Consider the following 24,244-nt stretch of genomic DNA (forward strand, 5'->3'; position numbering starts at 1 on the left):
ATTGTACGTTTTACTTTACGAGCTCAACTCGTTGCATGTACCATGGTTTCATAGACTTCAGATTGATCAACATCCTTCGCCCAATACATTCTTGTTAATGGTAATTTCACAAAAGACATAAAAGTAGTTATTCCTATGAAATGTTCGTTTTTTTTTTGTGATACTAACAGGCTTATTGATATTATCTTGAAGAGACCTCAGTGAAAATGAATATTTAAAAGCTTTCTGTGGCACATCTTAAAGTTGTATGTCATCGGAAAGGTTAGTATTCCCCTTAAATTCAAAATTTTGGGCCTCAAATGCTGACATTTTGGTATTTTTAAAACTAGGTATTTTTTTCTTTAATTCTACCTTTCTACCTTATTTTCATTGTCATAGGAACTTTGAGAATCAGTTTTTGGAATGGTATCATCTTGTTGAGACAATGGGGGCCGCATTCCTTATCGTAGTCTGAAACCACACTAACCGATTAACCGGAAAAGGCTTACAATTTTAAAAATCCATACATGGCCTCGAATACGATATGGGGTTAATTATTAGCATTTGCGTTGATTATTACTTCCAAAAATATTTAAAAACATTGGTTCCAAACTGAAATCATTGTTTACTTTTACACCAAGATTTAAGTAACTGCAACATTAAGTAATATGGCTTTTTAAACCACAAAAGGTCTAAAATTTGATTTTTTTTACCTATAGAGTTGACAGGTAAGACAGTTTAACTAATTTCCGCTTCAGATTTTTATCAGATTTCCTGTAACTGATTTTCTTCGCAAACATTTCACGCATTTACACAAATCCTAAAAATAAATTGTTGAAGAAGCAAAAGCTTAAGTGTCTCTATAAGAAATCACCTTGGCTCTGCTCCACTGCCCAGGCTATAGCCTATAGCCTACCCACCGCGGCCTCTTCAAAGTGTGCATTTTTGTACCAGTATCAATGCAATGTTACTAAAACCGAATAACTGAATTACACTAAGAAAATTTGTTGTTTCTAATCGACTTAGCAAATAAACCGCACTATAAAAGTCGATTCGATTTGGAAAATCCGGCTGAAAGGTTTGCTAGCTGCTGGGCCTTTTTAAAACACACTTTTAAGCTATATACACACCCCCATTCTTGTTATGTGCCTTGATAAGCACGACTGCTTCTCTTTATAGCTTGTTCAGTTTTGTCAGCTGCTATAGGGGGCTATTTCGCAGGAACCTATAAATACACACATGTATGAATGCTCGTAGTTGGTAGTTCGTATATGTCTATGATGAAGCACTAAAAATGAACACCAGCCTTTTACTCGACTCGAATGTGAAGAAAAATATTGGATTGGATTCCATTGTGTTTCAGGCGGGAGAACGTTTTGCAGGAGCAGCTAATTGCACTTAATTCGTATTCAAGTGCCAGCTCCATATGTGCACTTTCTATTTCTAAAATCGGGCTTCACATATCTACTACTACTAACATTCCTGCAAATACACCTACAACAACACAACAGCTATTGGATTTTCAGCTCTTAGTTGTTGTTAAACGATGCCCTTAAGTGATATGCCAGCACCCCCATTATCGTTAAGCGTTCCTTGCTTATTCCGTTATATGGGTTATTGTTGGGGTTGGTCTTGGTCTTGGTCGTGCAGTTATTTGCATATGCAACCGCACTCGCACTTTTAAATGGTTTAGTGACTAATTATTTGTTATGTGGGTCTTTGTTTTCCTTTTCCTATAGTCCTTTTTTTTAGTTTACTCTTTTCTGATGCGACACAGTTATAAGTTGAGAAAATTCATTATTCAAAGGACAAACATAAAGATACGCCAGGCACAAATTTTAACTCCCTTAAATGTATGGCATACCAACTTAGGTGCATGCATAGGTATATTAAGGAGTTAATTGAGGTAAAGATTTCAGTTGAGGCATGGGAGAGCCTTTGTGTCCTTTCATTTGGGAAGTCAAAGGTCAAATACTCGACAGAAAACATTTGCATTTGGTAGGCTGTGGAGTGTTTATGTAAGGACGTGGTTATGGAAGAGGTTTTTGTTTAATCCTTAACTTTCTTCGTCGTAGAGTTTTGATGTACATACACTAACTCTTACGAGGAAGGTTGTTATGAAAAGCTGCATCTGACCATCTGCATGAGGACTTTCAGGCTTGTCATCAATTTCTAGGTCCTCACAATTCTCAGCAGAAGAACGATAATCCTTGGTACTTAAATATTTTTAGATGTGCTTTGTTCAAGAAGTGAGTGCATGCTAAGTGATAGAAGGATTCAAGCTTCGTTAGGTAACACAATTTCTTCCAAAAATGTTTGTGAGGGTTTTAGTTAAAAAGTTGTGGGCGATGGCGGAAGCTTTTGCTGGTGATATGGTTTTACTGGTGTCGGGAAGGTTCGTCACGTGAAGAAAGTTAGCAGCTAAAAACTAAAATACCTGCTTTCACCCTACCCTGACTGAACGATCAAATCTTGCCCGAAATATCTAGAAGTCATTCTAGATCCCTAAGTAAACTGAAGAGTACAAAAACTTTTAGTAAAAAGTGGGACCTTTACCCGAACATGATTTTGTGGACGTATACCAGTCTTTATTTTTTAATGGATCGATTGTGTGGTGGCCTGTGCTTAACAAGAAATACAATTTCGAGAAACTAAAGAATGTTTAAAGAGTAGCTAGAGTCGACAAGATTAAAGTTAATCTGCACCACATACCTGTAGACATACACATTAAGTGTTTAGTATCGTGCAGCACGCTAAGGTTTAAAGAATCAAACTTTTGCTTTTCCATACACTTGAAACACTAACGAAGTGATTCCAGTGGATATTTTTTTACGACTGACACAGATTTCTACAGCTCTGCCTCGAACCTCAGTAAAGATTTTAAAGACATCTTTCTTGCCAAAAAGGATTGGGAGGATGGCATGTTTACGGAAGACTTCGATACCACTATCTTTACTGACGGTTCAAAGATGGAGTGTGAATTTGGGTCGGGAATCTTCTCTGAACCCTTAAATACCTCTAAGTCTTTTCGGCTACGTAACTGTGCCAGTGTAGACGAACAGGGGAACATCATAGTACAACCGCAGTTGTTGCTGACAATAGGGAAAGATCACTTCTCTAAATTATATAACGGCGATGACGAACTGAATTCCGCTGTAAGGGAGATAGAACCACTCAACCTCGGCGACGCAGATCAACAATTCCGCCTACCCGACCTTGACGAAGTGAAGATAGCTATATCTAAACTTAAGTCAAACAAAGCTGCTGGAGCTGACGGCATCGCTGCTGAACTATTCAAAGCAGCAGGCGATGACTTGGTACGGAGCATGCACCAACTCATCTGCAAAATATGGTCGGAAGAAACCATGCCCGATGAGTGGAATCTCAGCATAGTGTGGCCGATACATAAGAAAGGGGACCCTCTAAACTGCGCCAACTACAGTCTCCTTAACATTGCGTATAAGATCCTCTCTGCCGTATTATGTGAACGTTTGAAGCCATCCGTCAACAACCTGATTGGTCCTCATCAGTGTGGCTTCAGACCAGGAAAGTCCACTATAGACAATATTCACACTACGGCAAATCTTGGAAAAAACCCAGGAGCTTCAAATCGATACCCACCATCTCTTTATCGATTTTAAAGCCGCGTATGACAGCATCTATAGGGAAGAGCTCTACCGAGCAATGTCTAGTTTTGGCATCCCAGTCAAACTTATCCGTTTGTACAGAATGACGATGGAGGATGCACGCTGCTCTATCAAGGTCGGAAAAGATCTTACCGATGCATTTGATGTCAATAAAGGTTTTAGACAAGGCGATGCACTGTCATGCGACTTCTTCAACATCGTTCTGGAAAGAATTGTGTAAAACTCAACCGTCAACACTAGAGGCACAATCTTCTAAAGGTCCATCCAATTACTCGGATAAGCAGATGATATTGACATAATTGGAAGATCAAAGCGTGATGTCAGTGGAGCGTTTTTGAGCATTGCGACGGAAGCGAAGAAGATGGGTTTAGTGGTCAATGAGGGCAAGACCACGTATATGCTGTCATCAAAAAAGGACACTGAACGACGACGTCTTGAACAAAACGTCACCATGGACAGCTATAACTTTGAGGTAGTTAAGGACTTTGTATACCTAGGCACCGCTATTAATGCAGACAACGACACCAGCGCTGAAATCAAACGAAGAATAACTCTTGCAAATCGTTGCTTCTTTGGACTTATAAGGCAATTGAGAAGTAAAGTCCTCTCTCGAGCATGTAAAATCACCGTCTATAAGACACTCATTATCCCGCTTCTCATCTATGGCGCTAAGGCCTGGATCCTGTCAAAGAAAGATGAGAGCGTCTTAGGATGCTTCGAGAGAAAAATTCTTCGGGTGATTTTTGGTCCTGTACGCATAGATGGAGAATGCTGGAGAAGATATAACGACGAACAGTACGGGCTGTACGGCAACACTGACCTAGTTAGCATAATTAAAGTCCAACGGCTTAGATGGCTAGGTCATGTAGAGCGGATGGACATCAACGCTCCAGCCCGGAAGGTCTTTGAATCCAATCCCGAGGGACGGCGCGGCGCAGTAGAAGAAGACCGCGACTCAGGTGGCGCACCCAGGTGGAAGAGGACCTCAACCAACTTGGCAAGCGAAACTGGAGACAGCTAGCTAGGGACCGAGCTGGCTGGAGACGCTTATTGGTTGAGGCCCAGGTCCACCCCGGACTGTAGCGTCACCTTAAGTAAGTAAGTAACTGTGCCAGTGTATTTCAACCGGAATCATTAGCAATCAAAATACTGAAATCTAACGTAAACAAATCTAACTTAAACAAAAATAGAAACACGGCTATCTGCACTGACAGCCAGGCGGCTGTAATGGCTATCAATTCGGCCACAACATCTTCTATACTGGTCCAACAATATGGGGATGAACTACTCAACATCAAAATCCGTGTCACTTTTATTTAGGTTCCAGGTCATAATGCAATTGAGTCTGGTGAGTTGGCCTGGAAATGGTCGGCCCTTCATAGTTCAAGAAAAGTAAATATTTCTCTTGCACTTATGAAGGGTTAAATGTTCTACATTTTTCTGATAGAATACAACCCCAGCTGGAACAGTCTAACAAACTATACAATATCAAGGAAGATAAGGCCTATAGCTACCGTTCTATCGAACTTTTATGCAGATCCAGGCATGATAGTCCAAATGTGTCTACAATCCAAAAAAAATAGTCCAAATTTAAGCAAACCGGGTATGTAGGAGATGTGAAAACACCACTGTATGCTCGTACTGCCCGTACTGCAGGAAAGAAACTCATCTTCAGTGATGAGGGAAATTTTCACCACAGTGGATTCGTCAATAAGCAGAATTGCCACATTTGGGTAAATAATAATCCAAGACTGATTGTCGACCAACCTACAAATGCAACCACAAAGAGTAACTCTGTGGTACAGTTCATGTGCTGGGGGCATCATCTGGCCGTATTTTTTGTATAATGTGGTGATCAGTAAACGATGTTTTTTAGTCTAGTGCCACCAGTCACCAAGGTCAGAAAAACTATATTCTCTATTCAAACGTGACGAATTCAACATATTAGTAAAAATGTATTATATAACGTTTGCAATCATTAATAAATAAAATAAACAGCAATGGACCAAGGTGACTCCCTTGAGGTACACCATAATTGAGTTTAAATTGACATGAAGGGTTACTCCCGAACATGACGCTTTAATATTTATCTTTAAAATGTGACGAAATCCACATAACAAAACTATCGTTAAGTCCACTTCTTTAGTTAGGTACATAACTTTTTAAGAAGAGTTTCAAGACTTTGTTTTTCAAACGCCTTTCTAAACTTTGTAAAGATGCAATTGACTTGAGAGTGTTTTTAAAATGCATCCAAAGAAAGAGTATAGAAGTGTAATAAATTAGTTTTTGCAATTTTGTCTCAAAATCATGTTGATAACAAAAAACAAGGGATTCAAACTGACAATTTTGTAAAAAAAAAATTAAACAATTATTGTTGATAAATCATTTTTAAATTAAATTCATCCATACATTAAGCACTTTTATTTAATTGCCCTCTTAAGTAAAAGATTTCTCTTCTTAAGCCGATGACACTATCCGAATTCCGAAAAGCGGAAAATGAAAATAGCAAGATTTGATTGGGAGCACAAATCACACTTGGTTTATATTAGCACAGTTTTCATGGAATAATCGTCCCCAAAAAGAACCGCAGACTACACTATCATTTAAATCTGCGCGCTTTATTTTTTGATTTCATTTAGCACAAATATTCGACATTTTGAAAGAGCAAACTAGAGAGAAGTTACTTTTTTTTAGAAAAATTCAAGCAACAGCTTCTTTTTAGAATATACGAAAACCTACAAAGACAACAAAAAACTGCAAAAAACTGCAAAAAAATGGTTTTCGATGGTTTTTAAAAATATTTTGTTGAATTTTAGACAAATCGACAGACGGGCGCCGAAGTTAAGTTATCAAAGATTTGTCAAATTGAAAATTTTGACATTTCTCGACGTTTCAAGGTCCCTAGAGTCGAAATAAAAGATTTTTAGAAAGATGTCTGTGTGTGTGTACGCACGTTCGTACGTCCGTATGTCCGTAAGTCCGTGCATTTGCGACGTTTTTTCGTCGTCAATAGCTCAAGAACAAGAAGAGATATCGACTTCAAATTAACTTTGTAATCTGGTAAAATTTTTAGAAAAATCAAATTGACAGTTTTTTTACAGAAAATAAAAACCTAACAAAAAAACAATACTAAAATTTGCTTAAAATTTACTTTCAGTTCAAATATCTTTATCAATTTGTACAAATTTAAGAGATTCTACTAAAATTGGCAAACATTTGTTTTCGACTAAAAATCTATTTAACAAAACTAGATTTTCAAACTAAACTATTTCTTTATATGAAAAATATTGCTGGTAATTTTAAAATTTTTAAGAATAATTCAACTGACAACTTTTTTAACCCAACCCAACAAACTTTTAAGCAAGACAAATCGACTTACGGGACGGAAGTTATCAGTGTGGGTCGCCTCTTTTTTAATTTCTGACCAATAAAGCCTTTCAACAACTGAAACAATCTTTTGAAAGTTCTGCTTTTTGAATACCAAAGATTTTTCAGACAATAATATAAAACTTTAAAAATAGATTTAATAAAAAAAATTGACCAAAACCTTCACGAACCAACAACGCCAGCGATTTCAATTAAATATAGTGACGTGATACCAAATAAGTCTAATTTAAAAAAAATATTTTTAATGGTTCTTAATAAATCATAAAACTGAAAAAAATATTTTTCACATTGAACATCTTACTAACCATAAATCATATTAAAAAAGAGGCTGGGATGCGACCCACACTGATAACTTCCCCTCCCGTCAGTCGATTTGTCTTGCTTAAAAGTTTGTCTATATGTACTCGTATCAATTTTTACCAAATTTGCGTACTATTTTTTATAGATTTTATTTTTTATGAAAAAAAGGACTGTTGGATTTTTATATAAAAATTACTGAATATCCAAATATTTCTGTGAAATAAAATAAGTTTGAAGCCAATATTTCTAATTTTTGAAAAGCTATTTGAGTCGAAAGTAAATTTTTACAAAATTTTAGTATTGTTTTTTTAAGAGTTTTTTTTTTTAAAACTGTCAATTTAATTTTTTTAAAAGATAAAATTAAATTGAAGCCAATATTTCAAATTTTTAAAAAGATATTGGAGTCGAAAATCAATTTTTACCAACTTTTATACATTTTTTTTTGTTTTTATTTTTTTGTAAAAAAACTGTCAATTCCATTTTTCTAAAAATTTGTCCTAATGTTAAAAACAATATTTCCTACAAGCAATAATTAGTTAAAAGCTATTATCTTAAATTTTTGAAAAGATATTTGAGTCGAAAACCAATTTTTGCAACTTTTATTAATTTTTTTTAGAGTTTTATTTTTTGTAAGAAAAAAAATTTCGAATTTTTTGAAACTTTTACCAAATGTTGAAAACAATATTTTTTATAAGATAAAATTAGTTTGAAGCTAATATTTAAAAATTTTGAAGAGATATTTGAGTCGAAAATCATTTTTTACCAACTTTTGTTAATTTGTTTTTCGGTTTTTAATTTTTTGTAAGAAAAACTGTCAATTCGATTTTTTTTCAAATTTTAATCGAATGTTGACAACAAGATTTTTTGAACGATAAAAGTAAATTAAAGCCAATATCTCAAAGTTTTGAAAAGATATTTGAGTCGAAAATCACTTTTTACCAACTTTTATACATTTTTTTTAGGTTTTTATTTTTTTTTTAAACTGTCAATTCGTTTTTTCTCAAAATTTTATCAGATATCAAAAACATTATTCTTCTTTGCACTAAATTGTTTAAGACATGAAATCATGTTTCAGTCGTAAAATTTTGGAGGTGACAAATTTTTTTTTTCAGTTTTATTGATTTATAAAAAAAAACGTTGTATTGATTTTTTTCAAAAAATATACCTGTTTGGTATGACGTTACAATATATTATATAAAATTTAATTCAAGTCTCTAGCGTTTTTGGTTCGTACGATATTTAGGGTTAACCTTTTTTTCAAACTGCTATGGTAAAAAAACCACCCACGCAATTTTCTTGAGAGCCCTTTCTGCATCTTTCTGCTTTATTATCTGTATAACAAAACTTATTTGAAGTCGATATCTCTTCTGGTTCTTGAGCTATGGACGACGAAAAAAACGTAGCGAACGTACGGACGCACAGACATCTTTCTAAAAATCTTTTATTACGACTCTGGGGACCTTGAAACGTCGAGAGATGTCAAATATTTCAATTTGACAAATCGGACCCATTACAATAACTTCCAATGGGAAGTTAATAAATTAGGTGGCGCACCACTCCTTTGAGAACTAAATCCTAGTGATTTACAACTCTTAACAATTCCTGTGTTCGAGTAATGTTCTCAGGGATGGAAGGGACCTACAGTTTTCAGCCGGCTCCAAACGGCTTATTCGAAAAACCACATTTCATGACAAGAATTAATCTTGGAGAATTTTCCAATTCCTTGGAAAAGTAGTACCCGTTAAAAAAAACTTTAGATGGCAAACTCAGGGCTTAAACTCAAGACCTTTGGCATGACAATTCAACGAAGCTATGGCCACGAAATGATATTACTTTCGGAATAATTGTATGCGACGAAAAATAACGTTTTTGACATCTTGTTAAATTTTGACATAGAAAATCTAAGCAACAGTTTTTCTTACAAATAATAAAAATCTAAAAAAAACAGTACTAAAATTTAGTAAAAACAGAAGAAATCCTATCTTTTTTTTTAAGATATGAAATCTTTTAAAAATGTGTCTACAATTGTTAAAAATCGTTTTTCGACCTGGAATGCGACTCACACTGATAACTTTCCATCCCGTCTGTCGGTTTGTCTTGTTTAAAAGTTTGTTGGGTTGGGTTCTTAGTTGAATTATTCTTAAAAAGTTTAAAATTACCAGCAATATTTTTCATATAAAGAAATAGTTTAGTTTGAAAATGTAGTTCTGTTAAATTTATTTTTAGTCGAAATCAAATGTTTAACAATTTAATTAGCATTTCTTAAATTTTTACAAATGGGATGAATGAAATTAATTTGAGAGATATCAAGAACCGAACATGAGTTTTTACCAAATTTGCGTAATATTTTTTGTTGTTTGAAGAAAATTTTTTTAATTTTTGAAAAGCTATTTGAGTCGAAAGTAAATTTTGTCCAAGTTTTAATATTGTTTTTTTTTAGGTTTTTATTTTTTGTAAGAAAACTGTCAGTCATATTGTTCTCAAAATTATACTGAATATTGGCAGCAATGTTTTTTTAAAAGAAAGATAAATCCAATATCTTAAAGTTTTGAAAAGATATTTGAGTCGAAAATCAATTTTTACTAAGTTTTATTAATTTTTTTTAGATTTTTATTTTTCGTAAAAAAGCTGTCAATTCGATTTTTCTCAGAATTGTTCCAAATTTTGAAAACAACATTTCTTGTAAGTTAAAATTAGCTGCAAGCCATAATCTTAAAGTTTTGAAAAAATATTTGAGTCAATATTCAATGTTTACCAACTTTTATTAATTATTTTGTCTATGTTTTTATTTTTTGTAAAAAAAACTGTCACTTTGATTTTTCTCAAAATCTTATTAAATGTTAAAAACGTTATTTTTCGTTGCACAAAATTGTTTTGGAGATGAAATCATTTTTTTTTTCGTAAAATTTTCGAGGTGACAAATTTTTTTTTCCAGATTTTTTAATTTAAAAAAAAAACGTTTATTGGATTTTTTTTTCAAAAAAATATACTTGTTTAGTATCACGTTACAATGTATTATATAAAATTGGATCCAAGTCTCTAGCGTTTTTGGTTCATGGGACATTTAGAGTTAAGCAAAATGTTCACCTTTTTTTTATATACTATGGTAAAAAAAACACCCATTTTCTTGAGAGCCCTTTCTGCATGTTTCTGCATTATTATCAAAAATACTCCATTTATAATTTTGACATATATCACAAAATGAAAACGTGAAAAAATCGTTCTAAATTCATGTACAACTCATTTAATTGATCAAATAATCGACATTAATTTTTATTGTTGACGTAAAACAGTTTTTTTAGTAAATTCTCACAACTTAACGCAAAATATAATTTTCATTCATTCCGTACATATGTTTAGTTACCAAAGTTCAAGTTAACTTATTATTGTTTAAAGGGTATGTTTAATAAAAGTGCTGCTATATAATAAAAATGCTTTACACAAAGCAACTTATTTTTAAAACATGGTTACCTCAAATTTGTATTTCAAAATCTAACTACAAACGAAATTCTAACTCTAACATAGTCCCTCAAAAAGAAATTTTCAGGAATATTCCTGCAACAAACAAAACTAAAATTTGGTTTTGCAATTATCGAACTGCTTAAATGATGAAAATACTAATTTAATTGAGGAATCTAAACTAGCTAAAGTTGGCAATGGAACTTCACATGTATGCTAGCATATTCTGTACAAAGAAATACGGAGGCATCCGCCTATTGTTTCCACCTGAACTTCTAACTTCGCCAAAAAATGCTCTAAGCCAACTACACCTGAAAAAATTGTCGGTTTTGTCGTTTTACAAAGTATTGTGTTACACTTTTGTCAATTTCCAAATATACTTAACCAGTTGCAGCTCATATTGCGTTCGCAAATTATTTAAGTAAATAAAAACCAGCACTAATAAATCATTAAATACGTATTTGGTAATTAACAACATTTATTTAGATTGAAATTAAAAAGCTATACAAATCTTCCAATTTAAGACCATGTCAGCACTTCAGATTCTGTTGGTTACGATTGTTTAGCTTTTGAACAAGGCCATAAAACATTCAAAATAAAGCATTTAGATGGTGCTTGCAGACTATAATGAAGCATTTTGATGGGCCGGAACACTAAATGTGAGAATGTGTTTTGTTTTTGCATCATTTCACGCACACTTTCTCACATTTAATGTGTCCTTAGCTTGTAGGCAAACCGAAATGTCAGTCTGAGATTCCGATCTTGGTAATGGAGTATTTCTGATTATCATCTGTATAACAAAATTTATTTATGGATGACGAACAAAATGTCGCCAACCTACGGACGTACGAACGTACGTACACATGCACGCACCTACATCTTTCTAAAAATCTTTTATTTCGACTCTAGGAAACTTAAAACGTCGAGAAATGTCAAAATTTTCAATTTGACAAATCGGACCTTAACTTCCTATGGGAAGTTAAAAATATGAAAACTGTAAAAAAATCGGTTTTCGAAAGATCTACACTACATCAAAAAATTGCACGTACAGCAATTGAAAATAAATGGGTGTCCCTTACACTATGAACTTCCTACCACAAATGTGAGCTTATTGACTTCATTTGATAAAATTATAATGTATAATATTAAATGCAACAAAATGTTCGAGCTTTGCCTCTTGGTTTTTTTTACCGTTTGTGGAATTTTGCCAGGAATGTCAAAAAATTGCTCGTAAATCAAACAAATGTTCGTACACTGCTCTCTTCTCTAACAAAATGGAAATACCGGTTCTTTTTGAAATGTAAATTGTGTACTGTAATGATATTGAGAGATCAAGACTCAGTATGCCATGCCGTGGTGTATTGATCTTTTCAATTGTGTTTTTTTTAAGTTTGCGAAGTTTATTTTGAAAATGGAGGCTTCTCATAAAAAAGTACCTCTTAAAGTAAGAAAACTGATTTTTAAAATAAGAAACGACGGAAAAAGTTATGCTGAGATATCGCCAATTATTGGTAGACCACGGTCTATAGTTCAAAATGCATTAAAAAATTATTTGAAAAATAAAAGCTTTGAAGTGGCGCCAGGAAGAGGTAAACAAAAAATACTAGACGCTCACATATAACGAAAAATTGAAAGACTGGTAAAGACTGATCCCATGTTAAGTGCTCCTTAAATAGCTGCTGACATTCAAGCAAATGATGGAATATCGTTTAACCCTCAAACTGTTCGAAACTTTCTGCATTCGAAGGGGTATAATGATCACACGGTCCAAAAAAACTCTATTTTTCAATAGGAAACTTTTCAAAACGCTTGAACTATCCGAATGCAAACGTTTCGAAACCAGATGATTTTTGGAAGAATGTGTAACACCTTGACGAGAGCAAGTTTAATGTCTTTGGGTCGGACGGTTGCAGATTTGTGTGGAGGAAACCAAACACAGTATTAGATGTGAAGAATTTGCAATCAACAATGAAACATGGAGGCGGAAATGTTATGGTCTGGGGAGCTATGGGGTCCAATGGTGTGGGAAATTTAGTTTTTATAGAAACAACAATGGAAAGCCAGCGCCTTAGTTGTTGCATTGTTGCTTCATAAAGTTTGTACTAATTTATTAACTTCCCATAGAAAGTTATTGTAATGGGTCGGATTTGTCAAATTGAAAATTTTGGCATTTCTCGACGTTTCAAGGTCCCTAGAGTCGAAATAAGAGATTTTTAGAAAGATGTCGGTGCGTGCATGTGTACGTACGTTCGTACGTCCGTATGTTCGCGACGTTTTTTTTCGTCGTCCATAGCTCAAGAACCAGAAGAGATATCGACTTCAAATAAATTTTGTTATACAGATAATAAAGCAGAAAGATGCAGAAAGGGCTCTCAAGAAAATTGCGTGGGTGGTTTTTTTACCATAGCAGTTTGAAAAAAAGGTGAAAATTTTAGTTAACCCAAAAATCTTACGAACAAAAAACGCTAGAGACTTGAATTAAATTTTATATAATAAAATGTAACGTGTATATTTTTTTGAAAAAAATCCATTTAACGGTTTTTTCTATAAATAAAAAAAAACTGAAAAAAAAAATTGTCACCTCCAAAATTTTACGACTAAAATATGATTTCATCTCCAAAACAATTTTGTGCAACGAAGAATAATGTTTTTGACATCTGATAAAATTTTGAAAAAAATCGAATTGACAGTTTTTTTTATAAAAAATAAAAATCTAAAAAAAACATTACTTAAAGTTGGTAAAAATTGAATATCAATTCAAATATCTTTTCAAAAACTTGAAATTTAGGTTGCAAACTTATTTTTTCTTATAAGAAATATTATTTTCAACATTTTGAAAAATGTTGAGAAAAATCGAATTGACAATTTTTTCACAAAATATAAAAACCTAAAAAAAATTAATAAAAGTTGGTAAAAATTTATTTTCCACTCAAATATCTTTTCAAAACTTTGAGATATTGGCTTTTATTTACTTTTATCTTTCAAAAAATATTTTTGTCAACATTCAGTGAAATTTTTAAAAAAAATCAACTCGACAGTTTTCTTGCAAAGGATTAAAAACCGAACAAAAATTAACAAAAGTTGGTAAAAAATGATTTTCGACTCAAATATCTTTTCAAAAATTTGATATAAAAGCTTCTTACTAATTTTTACTTATAAAAAACATTGTTTTCAACATTAGGAAAAATTTTGAGAAAAATCGAATTGACAGCTTTTTTTAACAACAAATAAAAACCTAAAAAAATGTACAATAGTTGGTAAAAATTGATTTTCGACTCAAATATCTTTTCAAAAATTGTAGATATTGGCTTTAAACTACTTTTATCTTTTAAAAAATATTGTTGTTAACATTCAGTAAAATTTGGAAAAAAATCGAATTGACAGTTTTTATACAAAAAATTAAAAACCTAAAAAAATTTAACAAAAGTTGGTAAAAATTGATTTTCGACACAAATAGCTTTTCAAAAATTAAAAATATTGGCTTCAAACTTATTTTATTTCACAGAAAATATTGTTTTCGATATTCCGTAATTTTTATATAATATCCAACAGTCCGTTTATTCATTCAAAAAAAATCTACAAAAAATAGTACGCAAATTTGGTAAAAATTGATACGAGTACATATAGACAAACTTTTAAGCAAGACAAATCGACAGACGGGATGGGAAGTGATCAGTGTGGGTCGCATCCCAGCCTCTTTTTTTTATAATAAACACACACTCAAGGGGATATTATTACCCTTATTATGCAGACAGAGTGTGAGCACTAGGAAGAGGAGAGAGGGTTTAAAAGGAGATGTCGGTGCACATTGGTTTTGAATTCCTGAATTTGTGCAATGACTAGGAAAGACAGAGTATGGTAAGGCATTTCACATTCGCGTAGTGCGGCTAAAGAACGAATCTCTGTATTTGACAGTACGAACGAAGTTGGGCTCGAGGGTATACTGATTAGCATTTCTAGAAGCGGGAGTACGAACTGTATTGTACGAACAATTTTTTGATATAGTGTAATTTAAAACAACTGATAAGAAATTGTTTTTGGCTCAAGTATTATGAGAACAAAGGAAGATATTTACTTTAAATTTTTGTATCATACACAAAAAATTGTTGTTAATAATTTTGTAGTTTTGAAAAAATCGACAGACAGGCACGGATGGAGAGTCATCAATGTAAGTCGCACTCAGCCTCTGTTTTATAATTTTCTCGAAAACGGTTCAATTTCGACTGATTTTATTGCTTGAAATTATTGTTCACATGCATCGCTTGTTAAAATATTTAATTTGTTTATGTATATTCTTTTTTTTTCAAACTAGTAACAATTCAAAAATAACAAATTTGAGTTTTGAATCGAATTTCTGTTAATAAAATTAATAAATTACATTTTCCACCACTCACTAAACAAAATATATTAATTTTTCTTTTCCCATTTAAAGCTTCAATTCACTTGACAAATAAATGCAACACTGATGCCAAAATCGAAGTAGTATGACGATGCATGTAAGAAATGTAGGGAAAAGTCTTTTCCTTAAGAAAATCACAAAGAAAATTACCTTGAGCAGAATAAAATATAAAAAGATTTGTGTAGAGCAATTATACTTAATCAAAGCGGCTGGAAAACTTGTAGACTGATACAATGTACCGATTTTGGGAGGTCGCAGCAAGCTATCGTCTTTGAGTATTAGTGTTGACGACCTGGCCACATACTCGTACTTTGAAGGTTTACTACTGCCAGATCCTGACCAGAATATCATCAATTTTTCCCTGCAAAATGTTTCAATCGATGAGCTAGACTCTCCTTTTATTATAGTTGAGATGTTGGCATCTCTAAGCAGAATGAAAAATAACAAAGCAGCGGGTTTGGATGGCATTCCCATCGAATTCTATAAGAATTTAACTCCTGAATTTCTCGAGCGTGTGCTGTTTAAATGTTTACAGAAGAAAAATTTTCGAGCTACTTTCGTTTGGATACAATATTTTCTCAATAAGAAAACTGTTTGCACAAATGTTGTACGTTAGGCTTGTGAATTGGATTGAAATAAATAATTTGATAAGTCAATTTCAGTCTGGTTGATACCATCACCAGAAGATCACTTTTATATAAACTAGCAGTAATGGTCTATCAACCAAATTAATTCGGATTTATGAACCACTTTTATTAAACACGTCTGCAATGGTTTGTAATGGTATATCTATGTCAAAATCCTTTAATAGCGAAGCAGGTGTTCCCAAAGGTTGTATAATGAGTTGAAATAAATTACAGGGAGGTGTCAACTATGGCGATTTATCTTTGAAGATTTTGCTTTATGCTGATAACCTGGTGGTGTTCTCTGATAACCCAGTGACATTGCAGCTTCAGATAAATAAACTTAGACAATATTGCGATTCGTGGGATCTCAAAATCAACATTTCTAAATCTAAAATTATGATTTTTAAACCTCAAAACCGTTTAGATAATAATGTACGAAATTGGACATTAGATGGTATCACTATTGAAGTTGTCAGCGAGTAGGTATAAATATCAGTCATAATTTGAACATCAAAAATCATATTAAATAGAAACTGGTGCTAGCCAAATCAGCTATAAATTCGATATGGTCACATTTTTTTACAAGTAGCTTCGTGGACCATGCATCGAAATTTAAGGTTTTTGAGGCTACCGTGAACAGTTGCTTTTGTTATTGGAAGCAAGTGTATGGATACCAATTTTCAAAGATACTTTTTATTAATCTCGAAAGGGCTAGGGAATCACTTTCGAGAGCAACATATAGCCGTCTTAATTTGACTTTGGGTGATTTTAACAATTTTAGGCAGGACCTTTCTGCTTCTGATACAAGTTTTATATTCAAAATACGGACTGAAACTCTTGAGCTCAACTACAGGCCACATAGAACTGATATAGATGCAATTTGTTCACTCTGACAATCAAACAAAAACGAAGATGTTTACAATTTTTTAGAAACTTGTCCTATTTTACAAGAAATCCGTAGACTTCATTTTGATAAAAGCTTCTTTTCGTAGGAAGAATATTTACTTGTGTTGAACGAAAAGTATTGTTGCAAATTACTGGTACGCTATGTCTCCCATGCAGATATATACAGAAATTCTTATTTCACTCTGTTTTGAAATATCAACTTAAATAAAAAAAGAAAAAAGTTTTGTTTTAGCTAAAATAAAAACCCCAACATTCAATAACTTAAACCTCTTAGAGTTCGCCTTTCTCAGTTTTAACTAAACTAAAACTGAAAACTTTCCACTTATATATATTGATCAATAAGTGCGGATTTTTGTATTTAAAAATTGGTACAACTGAAAGAAGATCTGTCAGAATAATGATAAAAAAACACACAAATTGAAGAAAGTTTTGTATTTGTGAAGAAAAACCTGTGTGGATTGGTTGGTTTTACGGATAATGCATTATAGTAGGGGAGCCCAGGATGCTAAATCGGGATTTACTCGAGCGTCAAAGAGACCTATTGGATTGCGAAGCTTAAATGATAAGAACAAAAAAATGTTAAATCATATATACACTTTCATCGGTGGGGGGAGCGGCTATAAGTTTTCAAAAATGTAAAAAAAAACAGTTGCATGGACATACTCGAGCGCGTCAGATATTAATAGCATCCATGTTCTAGGTATTTTTGAAAATATACGTATGTTAATCTGACCGTTTCCATGATGGGGGTGGTCGTACGTAAGGCTTGAAAACGGTAAACAAAAAATGTTGCCGAGCGCGTCAGATTTTCTAAAGGGATGTTAAGTGAACCTAAAAGTAGGCTCATATGTAATAATCTGACGATTTGGATGTGACCCTAACTCGCGGGATTCGCCTAATCTGACAATGGAAAGATTTTTTTAACTTCCCATAGGAAGTTATTGTAATGGGTCCGATTTGTCAAATTGAAAATTTTGACATTTCTCGACGTTTCAAGGTCCCTAGAGTCGAAATAAAAGATTTTAAGAAAGATGTCTGTGCGTGCGTGTGTACGTACGTTTGTACGTCCGTACGTCCGTACGTTCGCGACGTTTTTTTCGTCGTCCATAGCTCAAGAACCAGAAGAGATATCGACTTCAAATAAATTTTGTTATACAGATAATAAGGCAGAAAGATGCAGAAAGGGCTCTCAAGAAAATTGCGTGGGTGGTTTTTTTACCATAGCAGTTTGAAAAAAAGGTGAAAATTGTGGTTAACCCTAAATATCTTACGAACCAAAAACGCTAGAGACTTGAATTAAATTTTATATAATATATTGTAACGTGATACAAAACAGGTATATTTTTTGAAAAAAATCAATATAACGGTTTTTTTATAAATCAAAAAAAGTAAAAAAAAAAAATGTGTAACATCCAAAATTTTACGACTGAAATATGATTTCATCTCTAAAACAGTTTTGTGCAACGACGAATAATGTTTTTGACATCTGATAAAATTTTGAGAAAAATCTAATCAAAAGTTTTTTTTACAAAAAATAAAAACCTAAAAAAAAATGTATAAAAGTTGGTAAAAATTAATTTTCGACTCAAATATCTTTTCAAAACTTTGAGATATTGGCTTTAATTTACTTTTATCTCTCAAAACATCTTGTTGTCAACATTCAGTTAAAGTTTGAAAAAAATCGATTTGACAGTTTTTGTACAAAAAATTAAAAACCGAAAAAAAAATTAACGAAAGTTCGTAAAAATTGATTTTCGACTCAAATATCTCTTCAAAAATTTTAAATATTGGCTTCAAACTAATTTTATCTTATAAGAAATATTGTTTTCAACATTTGGTAAAATTTTTAAAAAATTCGAATAGACAGTTTTTTTACAAAAAATAAAACTCTAAAAAATAACAATACCTACTAAAACTTGGTAAAAATTTACTTTCGGCGCAAATAGCTTTTCAAAAATTAAAAAAATTGGCTTCAAACTTATTTTATTTCACGGAAAATATTGTTTTCAATATTCAGTAATTTGTATATAAAAATCAACAGTCCGTTTTTTCATTAAAAAAATCTACAAAAAATAGCACGCAAATTTGGTAAAAATTGGTACGAGTACATATAGACAAACTTTGAAGCAAGACAAATCGACAGACGGGATGGGAAGTTATCAGTGTGGGTCGCATCCCAGCCTCTTTTTTTTTAATTATTATTATTATTTTTTCCTAGCTTAAGTATTTGAGATAAATTAATTTTTCTTAAATCCAGCTTATTTAAATGCAAAAGAAACTTTGCATGCACCCCATCCTGCATCCATCCCGCCTTTCACCCTCCCCACCTTGCACATATTGCACCTTGGAGTTTAAAATTAAATTTTTGAAAAACTACGCATAGTTCTGACTTAAATTAAAAACTGGCTAATAAAACAGATTATTGGCTCTAAAAAAATGTATGAATCTTAATTGTAAGTATCACCGTTATTTTTTAATTATTTTTTTTCATTTTAAATACAAATTTTTTTTAATTGCCCCTCCCCTCACTTCGGCTAACAGAAATCGTCAGATTATATATTATTTGTGAACGTTGAATTATTACCTTCAAAATAAAAAAAATTCAGCCATACTCGAGAAAGTCAAGATGACGTTTTTTTTACAAGTTTGTAACCCGCTTAATTCTTATCGTCAATCGAAAATTGTCAGATTAGTGGAATATACACTTTTTAGCATATAACTAACTTACCCTACCTTAATCTTACGCGCTCGAAAATTTCAGATGATCATTTTTTTTACTAATCTGATCCTTTATCCTTGACGCGCGGCCACATATTCTTATATGTTTCTGAACTATTCAGTTCTTGAATGTTTAACACGAATCAAACTATCTCACTTGCAACATCATTACAAACATCAAAATACCATTTGCATTTTAGAAAGTGCTATTATACTTAATCATTTTTAAATCTTCTTGTGCGGTCGAATACAACCATCTAATCTAAACTGAGATAAACCTTTGCTGGAACCATAGCAAAGCTTAATTATCTTTTCTACTGTTTTCTCTTGCAAAATAAGCCCAGTTAGTCCATTTTCGTTAACGAAACTAAATAATATCAACAGTAACTGATTGATTTGTTCCCCAATGGAAAACACATGATTCCAAATGCACAACAACTTAACGAACACAGCCATCGAGATACAAATGCAATATCAATCGTACCAACGTTTGAGAACGAAATCACATAAGATCCATTCAAGACTCGTATAAATGTCAAAAAACCATCCGTAGTAAAAATCTACTCTAATTTGTATCGCTAGTATTTATACCATAGATATTGTTTTTGTTATTCTTACAATTATGTTGATAGATTTTCCAACAAAACACGGGTAATAATTTAAAGTACCTAATTGTTAATTGTTTTTTTTTTTTTTTCATTGTAACACATATTTATTGTTAACTATTCTTTTTCTTCTTTAAATTGCTTTGCCACTTAAACAAAACAACATTTAAAAAGTTGATCACATTTTTGAAATATTATTTATTTAATGTTATTTATGTTATATTCCATAATTGTACACTTTTTTCTCAATATAAATGTCTTGATAATATTCGGCAGACGGCTCTAGTGCCATGCTTGTAAGTTTTTTTTTCTATTTTAAATTATTATTTATGGTTTTTAATGAATTAAAATTATCTATCTTTCATTAAAATGTCTTATTTTGTTTTTGTATATTCTTTTTTTTTCAAAGTAGTAGCAATTAAAAAAATACAAACTTCAGTTTTGAATCGAATTTCTTTTAATTAATAAATTATTAATTATATTAATTTTTCTTATCCCATTTCAAGCTTCAATTCACTTGACAAATATAAGAATAAAGTTTGGATAAATAAGTAAACAAAATAAAAGTGTATTGCATTAAACTTGACACACAAATGTACAAAGCGTAGAAAAGTCAAATAATCACCTTGTGAAACATTTGTATATGCTTCGCATAAGATATGAACAAAAACAAATTACACTAATGGAATCCACTCACTTATGAACAAAACAAAAGTTTATTATTTCTTTCCACTGCGACATTCACAAAAATATATAAAGGCCATTATGATGGCTACCCTCAGAGCCTCAGAGACATTTATCTTTATCAAGTGACTAAACAAACATTCGCGTGTTTCAAAAATTTCAACATTTCAAAATTTCAACAAAAACAATTAAACCGCACAAACAAAATATATGCATGTAGGACGTAGGTGGAACTAGAATAGTAGTAGGTACATACCTTAAGTTTTCAATTCTTGGTCTCCTACATTGCGGTTGACGATTCCGCCGATGGCTGCGGTCCTTTTTACACGTACAATCACAATGCATTATGCAGAGGGCTATTGACGACACAACAGTAACAATAAATGGCACGAAAAAAAAATTCACTATCACCTGGACCTGATCCTCGTGATTATAGGACGTCAATACAACTGTTTTATTCTTTCGCGAATAATAACATGGATAAATGGCCCCTTCGAGACCATAAAATCCATTGAAGTCCTTGCACGTCACTGTGGGCGGATAACCGCAGCCCTTGATATTCACAAGGAGTGTCGCTTCGGCCGATTGCTCCATTTCGGCGGTAAAATTACTAAAATCGGTCATATTTTCCGGTATGGTGATGTTTTGCTCGATAAACGTCACATATATATGAACACACTTATACAAATCCGAAGTGCAACCTTCGCGGCATGAGCTCCATGAGCAATTGAAGATGCCGATTAGATCTTCGCGACGCACAGTCGTACAGAGAGTTGGTGAATCGATGAAGTCGTGGCTTATTGTCGATATCGCTGGATCAACATAAAGTGGCACCAAGAACAGCAGCGACGCACCAGCTGTTACCGAAAAGAAGGCCAATGTCGATGTCCCGTAAAATTTAACACGTTCACGCCACGACCGAAAACGACGATTACCATTTTTCTTTTTCGGAGCCAGTTCTCGTTTTTTACGTAACCGTAGCTCTTGTTGTTGCTGTTCGAGTAATAATTCCGAACTGCCACTCCTCATTATTGTCAAAATCTAGCAGACCGGACGACCCACACCACCCCACACAAGACTACAACACCGACAACGAAAACGAAAACAACAACGACAACGACAACGACACCGACGAAGAAGACCAAGAACAAGAGCAAGATGTTGATAAGGATGAGGATGAGGATGCTCCTTCGTCGTTGTTTTTTGCTCCCCTGATGGTGGTAGTGCTCTGTTGTCGATGGTGCTGCTTCTGCTCCTCCTGCTACTGCTACTGCTTCTGAGGTGGTGGTAAAGGTTCCTCTTTTGATGAGGCAGTGGCAGCAATAACTGCTGGTTGTATTGGGTTTGTTGCTGTTTCTTTTTCTGTTCGTAGCTGTTGCGGTGGTGGTCGTACTGTTGTTGTTGCAAAGGTAAACTGCTAGAACTACTAGAATAATGACATACAAGGATGATGCTGCTGATGAACAAGAAGAAAATAGACTCCAATAAAGATTTGAAAAAGATGAAATTGTTGATATTGTTGTTGCCAGTTCTGCTGCTGGTTGCTTCAGGTGAAAATTCGTCCTCCAAATGATATCGATGATAATAATAACAGTAATAATAATGACAGATGTTAACGATGACACTAGTTTTTGTAATAGATGATAGAAATTTTGACAGCAGACCTGATAGCAATTTTGACAGCAGTAACTGTTTTTTACAAAAGTTTGATCTGTCAATGGAACAACGTTTTCCGTTGTTATTTTTGTTGTAGTTGTTGTTGTTATTTTGATATTTCCTGTTACTACTGCTTGAATATTTGTTGCGAATGATTGCGTCCAGTTCGTGATTGCATGTATCCGCAGCATCCCCATCTAAATTGGAAAAGCACTGTGTGTAGGACAACTCTTGCAACATTCGTATGTCCCGATATGTTCCACTGGCTCTGGATGAAGATTATGATGACAAGAAAAGAGAGAGAGAGAGAGAGAGAATTGAGCGTTTTGACAGATACACACAGTACACTATGTATGTATATGAAGAAAGAGAGTGAGAGAGTTGCAAGCAACGTGAGTGGGTGGTTTTGTTGATTGAATTGAGTGTGTTATGATTGCGATTGCGAATGAACAAAAGTGAAAATTTTTGAATAGTTCTTTGTCATAAGGTATTATTCGTTTGGTTGGTTGTTTGGATTTTGGTTTTTGTATTTGGACAACACACGATACCACGTTCGCTCTCAACTTGAATGGTATTGGTATAGGTGGTTAGTTGGTGGTTGATTCGTTTATTTGCTTTGGTGTAGGTTTATTTTTTCGAAAGAGGTTGGACACAAAAATTAACTTAACTTTTCTTTTTCTTTTTAATCAATTTTCACTTTAAATTTTGGATGAAAAGTTTCGGTCACTGTTGATATTTATATCCGAACACTGTAGCCGTGGTGATTTGTGGTGAGTCGACATTATTCACTTGATTCGCAGAACATACAAAAATATTGGTGCAACACTCTGCTTGCATGCCTCAAGCGATTGATAGATATTTTATCTTTATCCAAATCCAATCTTCAATTGGAATGTATCGATAAAATGTTTTTGCCAAATAGACATTTCATTCCAGCTAAATCCATTTTTCTAGTTAGTTTTTGATGGTGAAAGAGAGTAAATAGATCAAAGACGACGCGACGCACGACAACGACAACAGCAATCAAACGTAAAAATTAACACATTCGAGAAAAAATGATGAAAAACGAATAACGGCAATAAATGTAGCATGGATTCGAAAAACTTTTAGTGGGTCACAGGACTATGAATACCTGTAAATATGCAGAAATATGCATAATTCATTTATACCCACGGGCACACATATGTACTGTACCTACATATATTGTATGTACGAGTATGTTTACACGTATAGAACGAGAGAGATCCAACAACAAACAAAAAAAGGATATCTACATTGTCGTTGATGCATGTGATAGAGCTTTGATGACGGTAGGCGGGGCGCGGAACGGCGCGGCGCGGAGTGGCGGCGGCGACAAAGGTTAGGGCGACAACAACAAGGATAATATGGTAGTGGTATGTTGTGGGTGATGGATCTGTGTTTCTTTTTTCAATATCGCATCCTTGCTAAAGGACTATTCCGATTTAAACACACACAAAAATCATATAGAAAAATATAAACAAACAATAAAAAGGAAAAGGATCTTTCCTCTATAATATATTCAATTCACTATCACTTTGATGTATTTAAATGATTAAATCGCGAACAGGAAAATGGAATACCATTGGAATGACACATTTTCCTTTCAAGGACTTTTACTTTGTACTTTTTTTTCTGTCCTCCTTGTTTTTTTTTTCTTTTTCTTTATTTTCTTGGTTTTAAAAATCGAAGTTAATTCGCTGTTGTAAGTATACTTTGTGCAGGTACACTATAAGGACCTAGTGTACATAGGCAAATAAACACATTTTTTGAGTTTTCAACCTCTCCTCCTTAAAAAAAAAGGTTTATTTTTCGTCTTTAAATTATATGATTATTATAAATTTTGTATCTATTCGAATA

At 33.1% G+C, this 24,244-nt stretch overlaps 1 protein-coding gene across 1 annotated transcript in view; it reads right to left on the reverse strand.

Moving 5' to 3' along the window:
• The window catches only part of LOC129954073 (protein tipE), a 181,265-nt gene extending 159,522 nt beyond the window's left edge, over positions 1 to 21,743 (reverse strand). The window contains exon 1 of the mRNA XM_056067727.1: positions 20,967 to 21,743. Within this exon, the coding sequence (XP_055923702.1) occupies positions 20,967 to 21,739 (773 nt within the window). The 5' untranslated portion in view covers positions 21,740 to 21,743. The remainder of the gene's footprint in view (positions 1 to 20,966) is intronic.
• Between the last annotated feature and the right edge of the window lie 2,501 nt (positions 21,744 to 24,244).

Source organism: Eupeodes corollae, chromosome 1 (assembly GCF_945859685.1).
Source record: "Eupeodes corollae chromosome 1, idEupCoro1.1, whole genome shotgun sequence".
Taxonomy (NCBI): Eukaryota; Metazoa; Arthropoda; class Insecta; order Diptera; family Syrphidae; genus Eupeodes; species Eupeodes corollae.